The 19440-nt window shown below is 35.7% G+C and overlaps 1 protein-coding gene and 3 long non-coding RNA genes across 4 annotated transcripts; 1 reads left to right on the forward strand and 3 right to left on the reverse strand.

Annotated features, from left to right (window-relative positions):
- The first annotated feature begins 2380 nt into the window (after positions 1-2380).
- On the forward strand, positions 2381-5137 carry LOC135082678 (uncharacterized). Its single transcript, XR_010259440.1, has 2 exons — positions 2381-2943; positions 4261-5137. It is a non-coding gene; the product is annotated as an uncharacterized LOC135082678 (long non-coding RNA).
- Positions 2951-6075, reverse strand: LOC135082677 (uncharacterized). Its single transcript, XM_063977465.1, has 3 exons — positions 5818-6075; positions 5353-5490; positions 2951-4225 (listed from the first exon to the last, which is right to left on the reverse strand). Exons 1-3 carry the CDS (start codon positions 6046-6048, stop codon positions 3074-3076), a joined length of 1521 nt encoding a protein of 506 aa, XP_063833535.1. The 5' UTR covers positions 6049-6075; the 3' UTR covers positions 2951-3073.
- A 284-nt stretch (positions 6076-6359) lies between these two features.
- On the reverse strand, positions 6360-11812 carry LOC135082679 (uncharacterized). The gene is made up of 2 exons (XR_010259441.1): positions 9326-11812; positions 6360-8747 (listed from the first exon to the last, which is right to left on the reverse strand). It is a non-coding gene; the product is annotated as an uncharacterized LOC135082679 (long non-coding RNA).
- Positions 11813-17038: 5226 nt separating this feature from the next.
- Positions 17039-19055, reverse strand: LOC135082609 (uncharacterized). Its single transcript, XR_010259420.1, has 2 exons — positions 18797-19055; positions 17039-18707 (listed from the first exon to the last, which is right to left on the reverse strand). It is a non-coding gene; the product is annotated as an uncharacterized LOC135082609 (long non-coding RNA).
- Positions 19056-19440: the final 385 nt, after the last annotated feature.

Here is a 19440-nt window from a genome sequence, read left to right on the forward strand (position 1 = left end):
TAGACCAATTTTTATGGTTATAAAACCAAATAATGATCTCACGTATCCTCTTTAACAGATGGATAGCGATTAATCCCAACTTAACAGTTTTATAGCCATAAAAGTTGGCTCAAGCGTAACTACCTATTTTTTGAAGAAGTGACTCTGTATCCTTCTAAAGACACATTTTTGGGGTAAAAACCTTTCCTCTAATGAAATCAAGTGTAGAACCAGGCTTTTAAATGGTGCCAATATTGGTGGGAAGTGGGGCATGCATACGTTTGAAAGTGCTTGTCGCGGGAGGTGCGATTTATTTGATGTCGAGTGTAGTTGTAGAAGTTAACATTTTAAAGGAAAATTAATTGCGTTTCGAATAAAAATGGAAGTTGGGATTGTCAAAGCTGACTCCAGGAATCTACCAAAAGTTAGTGTTGACATGGTAGCATTCATAAATTGTGTTCAAGCTTGATTGGAAAATTGGACTCTCCACAATAATTTCTTGAAATATTATATCAAAGCAAATGACCCCTGATAAAATTAACATGATTTTTTCCACCACCAAACAACAAAGTGATTCACCATTGTGGTTTGAGTTGAGGTAAGTAGTCAGACTTCTAGTTTAGTTTACTTATGTATTTTATTACAAAATTTCATAAATCTTCAGAATCATTTACAGAAACACAGTAAAATATTGGACAATCAAACTCACTTTCATATACATATAGCACTTGAATGGCATATTTTACTGTAATGTTTTCATTTTTGTAGGTACGGAAGGATCACACTGGTTCAACTCTTCATGAATTTATAATGTTACGTTCAAGACTTGTGTAGTAATTTATAATCATTGTTTCTGCATTTCAGATTAAAATTGAAGAAGCTGGAGTTCTTCTTAATGCTGAGTATCCTATTTTTGGTGCAACACCTGACGGGCTGAGGTGAAATGCCCTTTTACAGAAGTTACCATACCTTCCTGTGAAAGAAAATAAAACAACACCTAAATTTTGGGCACAAGTACAACTTCAAATGTTTTTCAGCAATAGAAAAATGGCACTTTTCTGTATAGCACATCCAGATTTCGAAAAATCTAAAAAAGTAAATATTTATAATGTGCCGTTTGATGAAAAATTTTATCTGTTATGAATGATGCAAAGAAATTCTGGATAGATGCTGTATTTCCAAAATTAAAAAAGATATAATTATAACTTTTAAGCACATTTTTTTGTAAAACTTTTAGTAAATAAAACTATGTTTTGTAAATACAGTTTTTTATTCAATTTTAATTAAAGGTGATTAGCAAGCAATAAATTGACAAGCGCACAGCAAATGATTATGCTATAGTCTAAATTGGGAATTAGAAAGTGAGCAACACCGGCATGTGGCTTCAGAAAAGCAAATTCGCGTAGTCTTCTGATCACTCTTTCAATATGAATTCGAAGGCTTGCAATTTTCTTTGAACTTAGTACATCATCCCTTGAACTTTTCTTGGTGTTGCTAACGCTAGGTGGTCTAATCAACTGAAACTGTTTTTTTGCCAACACTCCTTCGATGTGCTTGAAGAGAATCTATCTGCCATGATACAAGCTCCAGATGGTAAAATGTCCATAAATCCAGATTCTTCAAAAATTTTTAAGTCCGAAGTTCGGCCACCAAAACCTTCTGAGACAAAATTTATAACTCCGTCAGGTGTTGAAGATATCAAATATTTTAGAGTGTTGCATTTCTTGTAAGAGGAACAGGTCAGAGATTGGTGCACTGCATTACTGGGAATTTCAATTTTTATTTCAAGGCAATCAAATAAACAGCATGATTGCTGTTTATTTGATTGTGACTGTCTGCACTGTCTGTCTGCCTTTCACTGACCCACTGATGTGGGTCAGTGACAGGTGACAGCACAGATTACTTGGTGACAGATAGGAGTGACGTCATACGAACTATTTATAGGACCCTTTTGGCGCGAAAATTTAAATTGACAATTTTAAACCGCATTTTTTGCAGTAAATTACAGTCTTTTCATTTTTTAATATACTTCTGGTCTATTCTACATGGAGTTCTTTAAAATAAACACAAAAATAAAAATAGTACATCTTCCCTATTTATGTTATAGATGAGATGGCTAAAGAACAGGGACATACTGTCATCCGCTTGCCACCGTATCATTGCCAGTATAAGTATAACGCAATATAATTGATCTGGGCGCAAGTTAAAGGTTTTTAGCTAAAGTGTTAATGTTGTATTTACTTACTTTAAAAAGTAAAATTAATTCAGTCATTGATAGCCAATTATCAGGTATGCCATTTGAGTTTATTATAGTTGCGGCTGAACCTGTGATTTTATTTAATATTCCATTAAGCAGGCATAAGTTAGGTAGTTCGCTGCCTGGCTCTGCGCTCACATAAAGTGCTTATTACACTACGCGGTATTCAGACAGTCTTACTAAGACTGTCTTAAAATCTAACTAGACAAGCTCGCTATTACACTGTGCTGAATATCGCATGCTAACTCATTTGCAAGGCGTACGTAGTCGGTGACGGTTGTCGCGCGATGGGAAAACTTTCAAAGCACCAGAAAATCGCCATAGCTCTTGCCGCATCTATTAATTTAAATACAAAAAAGAAAAGAAAAATATGGGTGAAAGAGTATTTACTTTTACGAGAAAAATTATCAAATATGCAAATACTGAGTGTTCTGGAACCATGTGACTTAAGAAACTACCTTAGAGTAGGAGTTGCCGAGTTTGAATGTCTTTTGAAATTAGTTACTCCGTATATTCAAAAAGAAGATACGATTCTTAGACAAAGTGTCAGTGCTAAACAAAGATTGGTAGTTACTTTAAGATTCCTGGCAACGGGCAACTCCTATCAAGACCTAAGGTTCAGCTCTTTGATATCGCAACCTCTTTTATCGTCAATTATACCAGAAACATGCCGGGCTATCTACAAATGCTTAAAACATTTGATCAAGGTGAGTAAAACCACTGTATATTATTTTTCAATTTAACATTTATTTTTCAAATCAAAATTCAAAGTTCAATTTAACATTTATTTTTCAAATCAAATCAATAACAAAAACAATCAGTAAATTAAACAGAAAATTATTCTTTTTTCGGCTTGAAAATCAAAAAATCTTTCATTACATTGGCACTCCCTTCTACTATAGACGGGGAAACAGTTGACCCTGATTCATTTTCAATGTATTCTAAAAAATCTTCAGGATTGTTGACAGTGATTCTCGAGGGAAATGAATGTTGTGGTGACTGGATTGCTGGTTGTGGTGATTGAATTATGTGTTGTGACGACTGGATTGTGTGTTGTGACGACTGGATTGTGTGTTGTGGTAACTGAATTGTTTGTTGTGGCGATTGGATTGCTTGCTGTGAAGACTGGAATGGTTGTGGAAACTGAATTGGATGAGGCGGATGATACTGTGTAGTAGATGATGATGGAGGACTCGGTGTGGGTGATGAATAATTGCGTGATGATGGACGTTTGTGTGGCAACTTAGGGGAAATAGTAGACACTGATTCATTTCCAATGTATTCTGAAAAATCGTCAGGATTGTTGACAGTGATTCTCGAGGGAAATGAATGTTGTGGTGACTGGATTGCTGGTTGTGGTGATTGAATTATGTGTTGTGACGACTGGATTGTGTGTTTTGGTAACTGAATTGTCTGTTGTGGCGATTGGATTGCTTGTTGTGACGACTGGAATGCTTGTTGTGGAAACTGAATTGGATGAGGCGGATGATACTGTGTAGTAGATGACGATGGAGGACTCGGTGTGGGTGATAAATAATTGCGTGATGATGGACGTTTGTGAGGCAACTTAGGGGACTGTCGGTTGTATGGTGACGGGGATGAATAACTTGATGCTGGTGATTGGATGAAGGGTATCTGATAGTTGTATCTGTTCAATGTATGTCTTATTTCCGATGGCGTGACGAGTAGACAAGAATCTTCAGAAAGTCGTCCAAGTTTAGCATTAAAAATTACATCGGATATAATTTTTTGAGTAAATATCAGTTGTGTTCCATTTATATCCTTTAACTGCAAGCCTACAGACTTTCCAAATACTTCCCAGTCTTCTTCTTCTTTATTTGATAACATTACTTCAGCAGATTTGATAATTTTTTCTTGTTTTTGTAGAAGTGTTTCTTTCTTTTTTTTAACGCTATGTCCTCTAGACGTTGAAGGAATTGATCCTTGAATTTGCTGGCTTGAAATGTCTTCGTCAGATGAGTTTGAGCCCTAAAAATACAATCAAATTAATTTTTTTGTTCCAGATACCTGAAAATGAGACAGAATGGACAGAAATTGCTGAGGAATTCGAAACAAAATGGAATTTCAGTCACTGTATTGGATCATGTGATGGGAAGCATATCGCCATCGAAAAACCCCCCGGAAGTGGCTCTTTGTTCTATAATTATAAGGGATTCTTCAGTATAGTGCTGTTTGCTGTTGTAAACGCTAACTACGAATTCATGTATATACACACAGGCACCAATGGATCCGTTGCAGATGGAGCAATTTTAAAATGTACAAAATTTTATAAGAAAATGATGAACAATTCTTTAAATTTGCCATCTCCATCTCCACTACCAGGCACAAACGAAATTGTACCATACGTGTTTCTGGGGGATAGTGCATTCGCATTAAATAAAAATTTAATGAAACCGTTTCCTTTTAAAAATATTAATCGTTCACAAAGGATTTTTAATTATCGATTATCGCGAGCCAGAAGAGTGGTTGAAAATGCCTTTGGCATATTAAGTTCCCGTTTCAGAATACTGCGTAGACCACTTGATCTAGATCTGGACAATGTGGATGCTGTAGTGTTGGCATGTTGCGCTCTGCATAACTTTCTGAGGAAACGAGTACCAACTTATATATCTCATTCTAATATTGACTCAGAAAATATAAGACTGGGTACGTTTCGCGAAGGAGATTGGAGACAAACCTCTGCACCCTTAGTTTCATTACAGCGTTCATCAAATAGGCAGCGTAATGAAGATGGCAACATTGTTCGCAATAAATTCATGGACTATTTCAATTCTGTTGGACGTGTTAGTTTCCAAGACCGAATGATTGATGTTGTACCACCATAATATTTGTTGTACCTACCATTTTATCTGATTAAATAATGCTTAGTAAAAAATAAAATACAGGTTGTTTCATAATATCCTAAAAAATGAAAGGGGTCAATGTACTGCACTTATGTACCTACGAACAACTTTTACCATCCAACTTCGAAATCACGAAAAAAAACAGCTGTTCCATACATATCGGGTGATTGGTCTTGAATTTTGAATATTTCTATGAAACCTGTTTTTTATTCGTGATTTCGAAGTTGGTATAATGAATTGAATACAATTTACCTCCTCATCTTCGATACTCTCTGGTGTTATGCGACACGGTTTACTCCTTGACCCAAGAAAGTTTAAGGCGTCGTAATACCATAAAGTTGGTACATACGCGTCATCTGTCCCTGCACCAGTTTGTTTGGAAGCATTTACCTGTAAAAACACCGCATTTCGAAGCTTGAAACGATTTAGGCCCAGTTCAATTCAAATCAAAAGTTATAAAGGGGGTTATTACACTATTTTGACAGGACACACAGTCGATGTACATTGCGTGAATCGAAATCGTTTGACAGATGACGCCATACAAAGAAAATCGAATTAGGCAATGTACGTCAAAGTTTTTGAAATAACGGTCAAATTTCATTTCGGCAAAATAGTGTAATAGCCCCGCAGGTGCGCTTTGTCGTAGGTATATGGAGGTACCTACGTATTTATTGGGACGAACAAAAGACATAACAAAGGAATTAAGTAGGTACATACCTTAGCCAATTCTTTATTGTAATTGGTGCGCATATTCATCAACTTCTTTTTTATTGTTTTGACTGTAGCTTTTTCATCAAAGTTTTTATAAATTTCCAACAACACCCGGAATCCTTCAGTACGTAGTGGTTGATTAGAATAATCTTTATGACTTTTCTGCCATAAATATGGCATGTCTCGGTACAAATCGAGTACATTAAAAAGCACTTCTTTCTCTTTCGAACAAGCCATGGTGCACGCGGCCACAGCAAACAAACATACGAGCAGTGGCGGCCCTAGCAAAAGTTTTAGGTGGTGCAAAATCTCAAAATGGCGCCCCGAGTTGTTCCTATACTATGTAGTTACTTTATCCGTGATTACCTACTAGTATTAGATCTGCCAAATTACTATAGATATATGAGGCAAGTACAATGATGACTATCGTGCTTGTCATAGCAGTTGTTCTGCTCATTCGCAATAAAAAAAATGACGTCAATCCCGCTTGTATTACCCTCATGCTCTGCTGAGGCAAATTGTACAGATGAGAAATAAAAACAGTTAAGTAATAATTTTGTTTCACAACTTTTATTCAAACTGATAGGCTACATACAGTCTTAAAAAAAAAAACTTCCAACAACCACTTTAATGAAAAACTTAAATGGCTACCTTTCTGGCTTTTGCGCTTGCAAATTTTTTTATTAATTCGGAATAATTTAGCTTCTGAGCAATAGCATTTTCTATGGACAAGATTCCAAGATCTGACAGTCTTTCCTGACACATAGTAGAACGTAGGTAAGTTTTTATAAGTTTCAATTTACTGAAGCTTCGTTCCCCTTTAGCGACAGTTACAGGTATAGTCAGCAAGATGCGAAGTGCTGTCCACACATTTGGGAAAATATCCTGCCAATCATTCTTTTTAATAAGTTGGAGAACTTTAAGTGGCTCTGCTGATTGAAGATCTTTTATTAATGGGTTCAAGCTCATAAGTTCCTCAACCAATTCACAACCAGACACGTCACATTTTTCCCCATCTGTTAAACTGATTTGCAAATCACTACAGGCTTTTTCCAATATGGATCTTTCAGGAATTATTTTCATGTTGTATAAAAATGACCATGTATCATTGAATATTGATAGTTGTTTAAATCGAGTGACTAAGGCATTCTCAATTGTATCAATCATAGGGTAGAAAACGTTCATTTTAAACAATTCTTCAGGATCAGATGGTGTCTCATCTACGGCTTCATACTCAAATAATCGTTTCTTTCTTCGGGATCGGGCAGCCTTAAAAATTGGGTCTATCTCAGCCTGAGATGCTATTTCCTTAGCTGTTATTAGAGCAGATGAAGAGTCTCGGTACTGTTTCACAAATTCTGAGCAGTTTTTCAGCAATTGCGACGCATTTGGTAAATCCATAGATTCAGACTGCATAGCCTTACTTACAATGTTTACTTGAAACAATATATCATACCAAGCCACCATTGTAACTATGAACTCAAATTGCTCCATGTATTGAATTAGAGACAAGGCCTCTGATGCAGCGACTGAGTCATTTGTTTCTTCATGAAGATTCAGAAGGGCATCACGAACTGAAGAGTAGTGATAGCGAACAGCAGCAAGGCTAGAAATTCTACTCTCCCAGCGAGTTTCGCAAACTTTTTTCAGGGATAACCCTTCAATGTGCTTGGATACCACTTCCCATCGCTTTGTTGATCCGGAAAATAAAACAAACAGTCTTTGGAGAAATCCAAATAAAGAAACTGATTTAACGGAAGTTTTCGCTGCATCAGCTATCACTAAATTCAAACTGTGACAACCACATGGATTGAAAAATGCTCGAGGATATTGATTCAAAATTCTGGTTTGGACACCTTTATTTATTCCTACCATATTCGCTCCATTATCATACCCTTGGCCGCGACAATCGTTCATGTCCAAGTCAAACTCTTGCACAATTGTATCTAGAAAGATTCCAGTAAGTCCTGCTCCCGAAGAGTCACTTACCGGCTTGTAAGCAACAAAACACTCACGTACTTCGACTTCTTCATTAGTATCGACAAAACGGAATGTTACTGATAATTGTTCAACGTGGCTTACATCAGGAGTACAGTCCAGTATGATAGAGAAGTATTTAGCTGATTTTACCATAGACAAAATATTATTTCGGACTTCACTTGCAAGTAAGCCAATTAACTCGTTTTGAATACGTTTGCCAAAATAATGGACATTAGTCTCCTTATTTACAACACGACGAAGGTGCTCCATCATTACAATATCAAATTTTCCCAGTAACTGCACTAAACCCAGGAAATTACCATTATTAGGAGTGTATAAAGTTTCCGCTCCAGAACTCCCTCTAAACGATAAATTATTGCTTGCTAAGAAAAATACTATTGACATCATTCGTTCGAGGATAGCAACCCATCGTGTTTTCTCACTCTCAATCTGCTTTTGCAAGTGCTTGTCTATTCCACTGAAGTTCTTTAATCTAATTGACGCTTCTATCCAATTGTTCACAGCACGTCGATGATCTGAGGATGTTTCGTGAATTTTGAGACGCGTTGATAAGTGCCTCCAGTCGTCAAATCCTTCTTTTCCCAATCTAGACTGGGGATTTGTATTAAATAAACGGCAGCAAAAACAATGTACTTTATCTGCAGATTTAGAGTACACGAGCCATCTTCTTTTGAAAGTTTCCCCATTTGGCATTACTCTTTCAAAATGCATATTTGAAAAATGACGACCGTCAAGTTTCCTTGGGTAGTTTTCGTTACTCATTTGATTACTTACAGGGCCTTCAGTAATTATTTCATCTCTTGTCGCAGAGTCAATGAATGGCCATTCTGAAATATCATCATATTTTTTTTTTCTAAAAGGAGATGATGATGATTGTACATCGGATATAATTTCTTCCGAAATATTTTGAAATCCAGAAGAGGTTCCTGGAATACCTAAATAAATACAGAAAAAGTAAGTCCAGACGAAAAAATTATGAATTATGAACATTTCGCTAACTGAAACGAACGAGGTGAGGGAATAATTTGTATTAAAAGCTTCAAGCGTAATTTCATATTCCAACTACATAGTTCACTTGCTACTGTGCTTGGCGTTTGTAGACCGAATTGGAGGACGTCTTTAAGCTTCAGGATAGGATAGAATGGAATTGGAATTCTTGAGTGGCGCCCATCATGGGCGCCACTCAAGAATTCCAATTCCATTCTCGGCCATCCATGGGCGGCCCATGTCCCTACCGGAAGACGCAGCGCGGGCAGGTTCTCCTCAGGGTCAACCGATGACCTGGTGAAGGTCGCGGTAGCGCAAGACGGGACGTTGTCGGATGCTTTGGGGGAGACCTATATCTAGCAGTGACAAATGAATATACGCCAAATTAAATTAAGCATGTTTATGATTTTGGCCACTGAACTAGTTGGAAAATGAAATTACGCTTGAAGCTGCTAGTCTAATAACACCAATAGGTATTTTTTTGGAAAGTGAATGAAAATTTAGCAACAACGAAAATATAGAGAACCAGGTAAATCTTCTTGAATGTGTTGTTTTTCATCTTCATGAGCTTCGCCTGAAGAACTTTTATTAAGTAGGTCTTCTTCCGTTGCGTGGTGGAGTTGAACTAGTTCTGATGATAACGATTCAGATGATTTCTCAGGTCTCAAAAATTTCGATAATAATTTAGCTGCCTTCTCAGATTCTTCTTGCTTTTTCCGTTTTCTTTTTAAGTTTTGAGCACCAGATAATTTTTTTGGAGGCAGTGACATGATTTTTTTCTGTAAAAGATAAATTTATTAAATGTAATACAATACACCTATTATATGCTGCGATTACATAAAGTCCATTTCTTCCACGGTAACAAATCACAGAGTTAGGTTCGCTTTACAAAAAGAAAAAAATATTAATAACTAAAACAAAAAAAAAACACCCCGACTATGGAAAGCTCGCGTCGCGCTCTAAAAAGTATAGAAAAAGAAAATATTCTTGACAGACATTCTTCTCAACAAACTATTTAATATTTATCATCTATTAAGTAGACAACTTACATACAATTTTTATTTTTATACACAGATATATATGTAATGATGTTCAGAGGAAAGCCGTGGTCGTATGCCACCCTGCCCTAACAATCGCTTACTACTGTTAGAATGCATTGCAAATTGCAATACCCTTAAGATACGAGCTGAAAACATAACACTCCTTTAGGGTTCATCGCAGTCGGGTAATATATAAAAACAAATAATTAAGTACCTACATACATCCAAGATCTAATATCGCTAAATGACGTAGACTTATGTACCTATAGTCTTTTTCACCTAAGATGATCCGTATGACGTTTCGAGTTTGACAGATTTAGAGATGTCACATAACTAAACCATAGCGATTTATCTATCGATTTTTTTCGAAGAGTTAGTAAAACCTACTTTTAGAGAAATATTTTGTATAGGTGTTATTTAACAAAAAACATGTATTTTTAATTACAAATATTATTGTAACAATTTTTTATTGATAATATTCAAATTTCATGGTTCGTGTTCAAAAAAACGATTCCTAAAAAGTACTGATTCTGTTTCTTTAAATTAAAAACTATTGATTTATTTTCAATGCGTTTATTAAAGTCAACAATCGAAAAATATAGTTGATTTTTGTGATGTTTTTAATAACTAAGTATTCACTGCAATCGATTAATGAACCGCGGAAATAATCGATTTTATTATACAAGAAATACCCCAGCACTAAATCTATTCCGTTTCACACATTGCGTACATTAAATAAAAAATATTTTTACATCGTATTTAATTAAAATATAATCAATAGACTCAGATTTTACTATATATTTCAAGACAAGTAGTTAATTTTTTTTTATTATATTGCTAATAAAATACAAATATTTTTTCAAAAATATTCTGCATATGTAGTATGCGTAATATGGATAACCTTGAAGTGTCATACGGATCATCTTACGTGAAAAAGACTATACATTCATTATACTTACATGAACACGAACACGACCTGCTGCAACAGTACTTACCTTGAGTTTAATCTATAGAATAGCAATAATACAAGTAACTTTGCGCTAAATACACAATAAATACACTTGCGCGAGAATAAACAATGACAACAGGCTGGCGAAGCATCAGCAACTAACAGTTGACTGACACTGGCGCGGCGCACCAGTGTTGTTCCTGACAAATTTAGGGTTGCCGTATTCTAATTCTAAAATTGCCGGATTTTTAAGGAAAACTAAGAAAATTGCCGTATTGTATAAAATCTTTATTTGGAAAGTTTAAATTTAAAAAAAAATACAAGTGATGTATTATGTACTATGCGTATACTACTTTTAAACTTACTTTTTTTATTCTTCACTTTTTAAGGTTTTGAATAATTTAGTCCAAGAACCTACCCGAACAAAAGTGAAGAATCTACCAAAATGAGAAAATAACGATTTTAGACATTAAAATCTCAGAGATAAGGTTGCATTTTTGGCGTTTCTTTTCGTGGCGCTTCTACTTCATCTATGGTTTACAAGTTTTTTCGTTCCATTAGACGAAATATTTATTTTTTGTTTACTAAAAACTCATGAAAAACTCATAAAACTCTACTTTACTCAATTGCCGTATATTTTGATACGGTAATCAAAGTGCTGCCGTATACCGTATTTATGGTGCCTAAGATGCCTGAATGCCGTATATTACGGCAATTGCCGTATCAAGAACAACACTGCGGCGCACACAACTGAAGTGACGAGACGGACGACCGACGGACGAAAGAAATTTCACCTCTCTCCCTCGCACGTCGCCTGCCTGCTTCTGTTATCAAAGAAAGCCGCCCTGCACGCTGCCGCCGCCCGTTTGCGCTCCAGATGGATCGTCGGTCAATAACGATTTTTTTTAATAATCGTTTCGGTGACGTGTGGCGAAAGCGGGCGCGTTTCGATTGATTTCGGCGCCCCCCATAACCGGCGCCCGGTGCAGTCGCACCGCTCGCACCGCCCTAGGGCCGCCACTGCATACGAGCGACTTTGCTCAGCGGCTGCCGCGCGCTGACTGAACGGTCTAAGCGTGCTAAGTCTTATTACACTACGCGGTATTCAGCAAGCAAGCAAGTAAGCATGGTCGAACCCATTCGGTCGGTCTAATTAGACAGGCTAACTTGCTAACTCTTATTACATTATGCTAAATCTTAGTAAGACTGTCTGAATACCGCGTAGTGTAATAAGCCCTTTAGTTGCTACTATTTGATCGCAGATGCTAATAAATCTGGTCAATACATTTGGATTGCCATCGAAATCGGGCACCGGGCGTAAGGCCTTGTAAATGGTGTCAGGATCGTACGGCATCGTGTTACTAAATAGGTTATCTATATCTAGGTCACTAAAAGAATCTAACAAATTAATATTTCTAGTACGATCTATATTAAGTTGCCGACGAGACTGCAATAGCGCAAACTCGCTGGGACCCGAGGTGCTGGGACGGAAAATGATTAAAGATAAAAGGAAGTACTAAAGATAAAGGGACACAAGGAAAGCAACAGTAGAAAGATTCTGTGTACTTACAATCTCATGTCTCTGGTTAGTAGTGGTCGTACCGATGGCCGGATACTGGTGTTCCCGTGGCTGCAGCGCTCGTAGATTCAGGATACTCGACGTGGAGCTTGATAGCCGCCCGGGCGACCCGCGATACCGAATTTCGATTTTAGAAACCTTCCCGCGAATCGGCCGCGAGTATCATACCGACTGCGCCAATTACGTAAGCTACAGCCGTAGGATCTAAAAAAAACTATTTTAATTTCAAACTAATTTAATTAATAAAATAAAAATTACAATATGTTACTTCGATAGTGAGTGTAGTGGAAGTTATAAATGAAAAGAGTGGACTGTATTAAAATAATTGTCTATTCGGTATAGATTTACAAGATTATCGAGACCGTTTTGTGCAAAGTCGTTGAAGAGAGTGCGTCAGGATCGTCTTCTTCGATGTTCGCTCGCGAACCGAACATTGCTCGTTCGTTCGCCGAACGCTCGCCGCTCCCTCCGGTCACGCCGCCCGCGGGCAATGTCCGTGAGTAGACACAATATAAAGTACTAAAACTAGAAGTAGTGCCTAGGTTCGAAGTGTGAACGCAAGTGAATGAAAGGGCAGCTCAAGGAAACGGCGCTGGCGGCTTGACGTCACGTAGGGCGAAATATGCTGACTCGGTGGCGTGTGCAGGCGCGTGATTTGAGGTCATCGCTAAGCAGCCGAAATGATGAAATTCTGCATAAGCATAATTGGCTTGCTTGACGTATGTAATTACTGTCTGCCGGTTAATATAAATAAATAGAAAAAGCATTTAAGGTTGAAGTTACTAAACTGTTCCTTAGTTTAGTTTTTACCAAATTGACTTGACTAAATACACGCTCTACGTCTGCATTTGAATGAGGTGAATGAAACTACGCAGATGAAAATGAAGAGTTGAATGAACTTGAACCAAACCAAAACATCACGTCTTCCGTAATGGCAAGTCTTGGAGTTGTCGCATATTCAGCCAGTAATAGTCAAAATTCAATCTTACGGAGTCGGCTGAATGACGTCACTCATTGTGTTTCATATAAAATTGATTCCAAAGAGGTCAGTTTGAAAATTATTACCGGGTACTGAATTTTGTCCGCTTATGAGATCCCGAGAAGTACTTGCTTGATTTAGACAAATACTAGAACTCTCTTGGATTTCTGGGCTATTTTTTCCCGCTCTTGATGTATGAGACACATCTGTCTATGGCAGTGGTTCCCAAACTTATTTAGTCTACTGCCCACTTTGAGAATAAATTATTTTTAGCGCCCCCCATTTTTGTAGTCGAAGAGTCGAGCTCAGTCGATGTCTAAGAGTCCTCCTAGTAGATGACGCCTCCCAAGCCTCTACACAACGTCCCGATTTTTTTTCTGGGTCTCTTACCGCCCCCCTTTAAGCCTGCAGCGCCCACAAGGGGGCGTTATCGCCCACTTTGGGAAAGACTGGTCTATGGACATCCTTAATCTAGTTTCTTGCAATCTCTATTTCTTGTTCTGATAAAATCATCTTCCGTCTGGGATCAATAAAAATTGCCGCCAAAAATGCATTATTCTGTAGTAACAGATTTTCTCTATTTATCATAGAATTAAATAGCCCCCAATCATTAAAATTATTGTATTTTAGTTTGATATTGTACTTACCTTCTATTTGATGAATCAAAATGTTGTGTAAATTGTCTCATTGAATAAAGATTGATTTGAGTTTACTTAAATCATTATAATAAATATTTAACTATGTTTTAATAACGTATAATTATGAATTTCTCAGGGGGATTACGCTTAGATTATGGGTACTTTTGAGCGCACGTAGCGCCACCTATTATTATGTACAAAAAAGTAAGTTGTTTCAAAAGTGTCAATAACTCTCACTAGATGGCACAAAATAGCAGTTCTAAAATTATTTATGACTTTCTACTAATTACTAAAAAATACATACATATAAAGTTTACATGGTAACGATTATTACAAAAAAAAATATATAATGAATTAAACTACTTCATAAACAAGTGATTTCGATGAATAATTGTTATAAATTAATAATTTTATGTTGTGTCATTATCGAAAACGAAACGCAAATGTCACAAATGTACGATTTGATTTGAAAATGAAAATGGCGGATTATTGGATTCGTAGCGTGTGCGCTTGCGTTCCTTCGTTCTGTTTATCTTGCTTTCCATTTGTGATTTACATCTGTAATCTACAATTGAGAATGTTACTAGGTATGCAAAATCACTTGAAACCTATGTTACAGTGAAGCTTTTACATTTAAAAATACATTAGTTTTTATTTCATTCAAAAATACCCAGTAGTTATGATTTTATAGGCATTCAAAGTTCGCTTAAATATTGAGTCCCGCCGACGGTCACGTGACCCCGCGTGACGTACATTCACAGTGTCCGCTCACTAGAAAACGGATATAAACATACTTAAATACATTTTTTTTGTAAATACAAACTTATTATACATATTAACACCCAGACACATCACAGAAATTAAAATTGAACCAAACCCAAACTTGTTGCGATTGTGTCGTTTTATTGCGAATTACCTTCCAGCTCCATCATTAGACCCTGATTACTATATTGGCTCCGTGCACGATTACAGCGCCAACTAGCGTCCACAACTTTGTGGGTTCTGTCACATTGACATTTAGGTCGTATATTTGTGAAAAAATATCGAAATGAAAAAATAACAAATATTTTCAACTAATAAATTGTTGTGATACCACGATTTGGGTGGAAAAAAGGTTTTGAAATCATTTTGGTCATTCAAATCAAATGAGGTAAGTCCAAAAAGTGTGTTTAATTTTGATTGTGTCAGGGTTTGTTTACTTCTTTTATAGTTGTAGTTTTACAGTAAAACAAAAAGAAAAAGCTACTTTAACGGTTTCATTATATAACAGTAAATATATTTTAATGTTTCTGTATCGCTAGTAATAAATTAAATATCGTTTTCAGATCGAAATGAGTATCGTTTTGAAGACCGGGTTTGTGAGAGTTACAATATCAAATTCCAACCACAAACCGTATTTAAAGGAAAGTTGTTGGTATTGGCTGGACAAGTCCGAGATGTAGAAGAATTAAGAACAAAACAAGGGCAGAGTTCAATAATTCACGCTCTCATCATAAGGCAAACATCTGTGCACAACAACTACTGTGACTCATTTTTGTACTACCACGTTGTATAGTTTAGTTATTTCCAAATTGTAAACGGCTATTAAAACAGCCCTATCGAAATACAGTCCACTCTTTTATTTAAGTTCCCAGTAGGACCCTTTTCATGCGATTAATTAATGATATTAAAATGTATTATGTAGAATCGCTTTGTCATTGACAGATACATCTGATGACAGAGCTTACATTATTTCTACTTTTGACCACCATGAGCGCTGCGATAGATTATGTCCCCCCCACCTAGTACTTCGCACCCAGCGAATAGAATTAAAGTACTCATCAATACAAAACGAACGAGCCCAAACTCGATGGATTTAAGTCGTTTTATTATAGAGTTCCTATGGCCACCTTCCAGCTCCATCATCAGATCAGCTCCATGTCATCATAATATTGCATGGTCATCCAAATCACATGTGTTTGCGAAATTTCAGCTTAATCGGTTGCCTGGAAGTGGGTCTTAATTCAGCTTGCAAGATTCCACCCATACAAATATGAGCCAGTCACTGTAATATGACGTCACGCGCATAAAATGGCGGGCTGGCCGCCGCCCGCACTTTTAAAATTCAATATCTTGGAAACTAATTGACGTATCGAAATAATTCTTTCACGTGTATTTTTTATTTTTAACAGAGAATACAGAAAGCTAAAAAACAAAATTAGTGAACATTCTTCATTGTGAAAAGTGCGACGAGTTACTTTGAGTTGAACTCGAGTTCCTCCGTAATCTCAAATCAGAGACAGGACTCTTTTGATTGTGATGTTGGTTGTTGCGATTTGGACGCTTTTTAGTTTTACGTGTTTTAAAATGCCTCCCGGCTGCTATTTAGGATGCTCAAGTGGTAAGTTATCTTTGCATTAAAATTTACAGGTTTTACTTTAACTTTTACTATTATCTTTGTTTATACAGGTTACTATTTCTAATTTGAGAGTAGCATTGTCAGACATGGACCTATTAAAGGTCCATGTTGTCAGATAAAAATTTAAAACCCAGCGGCCAATCTTAACAATTAGCCTACTGCGTAGGTTAAAATAAGAGTGCTCGAACATGCGCGTAAATATAAGTGCACTATTTAATGTGACAACAATTGACGAGGACCGGAGATAATCCCACCTGTCAAAATAATGTGTCCATTTCGACAAGAGCCTTTGGTTTGAGGAAGCCCAGCTAAATTGTAATAACTCTAGGTCAAAATAAGTAATAAATAAGTACAAGCCACTGGTTTAATTATTTTATGCTCAGTATGCGATCAAAGTACTATTAATTTAGGAGCTATTTCACTACTTATACAAGAAACAAAAAATAAGATGTTAAAGAAAGGAAAAGAATGGCGACACGATTTCTATGAAATAAATTGTAAAAAGATCGTACCTTTATATTTTATGTTCCCCACTTGTTGAAAGGGCTTAGAAATAATTTATTAACTAAAGACATGATTTATTTTGATATGGACGATGGGAATAAAGAAAAAATTGTTAAATGGAAATATTTTCAAGAAATTTACGAAGCCGACAAAACATTTGGGGAACTTCGTTTATTGAATAAAATAACCGAGGAACATATAAATATTGACAAAATTAAAAAAATGCGTGTTAAGACAGCAGCTCAAATATTCAGCCATAGTGTTGCGGTTGTGGCGGAACATTTGACAGCTAGAGGTATAATAAACGAAGAGTGTCGCAATTTGATTAATTTTGTTTTAACAATAGATAAACTATTTGATTCATTAAATAGTAACACATTTCATATACCCAATGGTAAAATGTATAAAGGATGCGTAAGAAAATCATCACCCCATCATCGGCTCTGGATTAAAGCTAAACAGCTTCTTAAATCAGTTAAATTCATAGCAAAGAAAAAAACTGGTGATAAAGTTCGATTAGTAGAAACCACAGTACCAAGTACCAATAACTTTGTCAAAACTATTGAGGGCTTTGGAGTCGTATGGAATATTTTATTAAAAAAATATAGTTTTGACTGTATGTTGACGCGGCACTTTAACCAAGACCCTATAGAAAATTTCTTCGGGAATAATGAGCTTTATTTGCTTTTTATCCTTTTCAGTATTCATTTTGGTTTTAAACCAGCAGGAATCTTCTGAAAGATAGCGTATGCCTTTCTTTAATTTTTCACAAATACCACATTTTTCTTTAATCGGTTTCGTATCTTCTCTTTTTTTAATAATTTTTTTCCTTGTAACCAAATGTTCCAATCTGCCCAGTGCATTAAACAAGTGTTTTGTGTGTTCAATTTCTTCTTTGTTAATTCTATCTGTGATAAAATCTGGTAAGCCGGCAGCAATTATATCGATAAGGGTCCCTTCATCTATTGTCTTTCTTACCTCTAGTAAAAGTTTCTCTTTTTTTACTGCATATTCTAATAAAGATCCTGATTGATACTTGAAAGATAAAGCATACTTGCTAGTAGTCCAACCTTTAATGGCGTAGGTTTGCAAAAAACTCGATTTCCATTCTGACCATTCGGACTGTAAACCAAGCTTGATCATCATAGAAGAATACCAATCATTGCATGATTTCTCTAGAAATAATCTGAAGATTTCAATTTTTTCTTCATCTTGTGTAATATTGAATCTTTCACATTCTTTTTCAAATACGGACATCCACTGATATGCACTTGAGTTTTTCCCGTCAAACTTTTCTATTACAAACCTGTCTGCTAACTTTTTTATACTTTGCTTTTCTCTGTTTTGTTGACCTTCCACTAATTTTTCCAGAATTTTCACAATAGGATCTTCTGAACACTTTTTACTAGCAATAGCCAATTGTTCTTGGGTAGTTTCCTCTAGAAGCTGGTCTTGAAAAATCATGTTATCATCCTCATCCATGTAGGTTTGTAATATACCCTCTGTCATTTTTATCCAAACACCTCTGGATTGATATCTTTTTTTCAACGTATTTTTCACTGTAGTGAAGGTTTTCGAAGTTTGGATGTGTTTGTGTAGTGATACTGTTTGATACTCTTCAGGAATAAGGAAGACTTTGTCATCTTGTGTCGTAATTGAGGTTACAGCAATATAGTTGGATTTTCCGTCTGTTGATGGTTTCACTTCGAATGTAAATTTCAACTTTTCCATATTTTTGACAATAAATGTCGTTTTATAAGATGATTTCCAATATACTTTGTGATTTGGACGACACAGTCAAAATAACACAATTGAGTTTCTCTGTAAGAAAGAATTGATTCTTTAGTTTACAAATTACACATGAAATGGATAATAATATCTTTAGTAACAGAATTTTAATTCTTACGTACCTGTAAGAAAGAAACTACATTTAATGTTATCAATTACAATGTCGGTTCCAAAACCACAATTAGAATATCCAATGGTAATTGGTATTTCAATTCTATAAAATTAAATATTGTTTTTTCAGAGGTACGAGACGCTTTTAGGTTATGGCCATAGACTTTTCCTACCATAGATTACAAATTCATTTTTTAAATGTCACGGTCTGGCTTAAAGATGTTTGCCCGCAAGAAACTTGAAATAGTTAAAGAAAATTATATTTTTCTTTACATCCGTAGAATAGAATAGAATAGAATAGAAATAATTTATTTGCTTAAAAAGTGGTAACAAAGGATGAAAACATGAACAATATTATAATCGCACTTTTAGTCCTTTCAGACATGCAAATTTAAATACAATTCAGAAACAAATTTCATAGAATTGAGAGTTAACAAGAATCAATTAAATATTAAGTATTAGATGTCATATAAAATTATAGTTAGTATATGTCAAAGAGAAATTAAATTACAATTATTTACCATGTCTAAGAGAATAAATTCACATAATAAGTCAGGCCATACAAAATTCAGCAAGATAAAATGTCAATTCGGTTATAAAGTTTTGTCCGTCAAATATTCCTGTACGGTGTAGTAGCATTTGCAAAGTAAAAGAT

Source organism: Ostrinia nubilalis, chromosome 22 (genome assembly GCF_963855985.1).
Source record: "Ostrinia nubilalis chromosome 22, ilOstNubi1.1, whole genome shotgun sequence".
Lineage (NCBI taxonomy): Eukaryota > Metazoa > Arthropoda > Insecta > Lepidoptera > Crambidae > Ostrinia > Ostrinia nubilalis.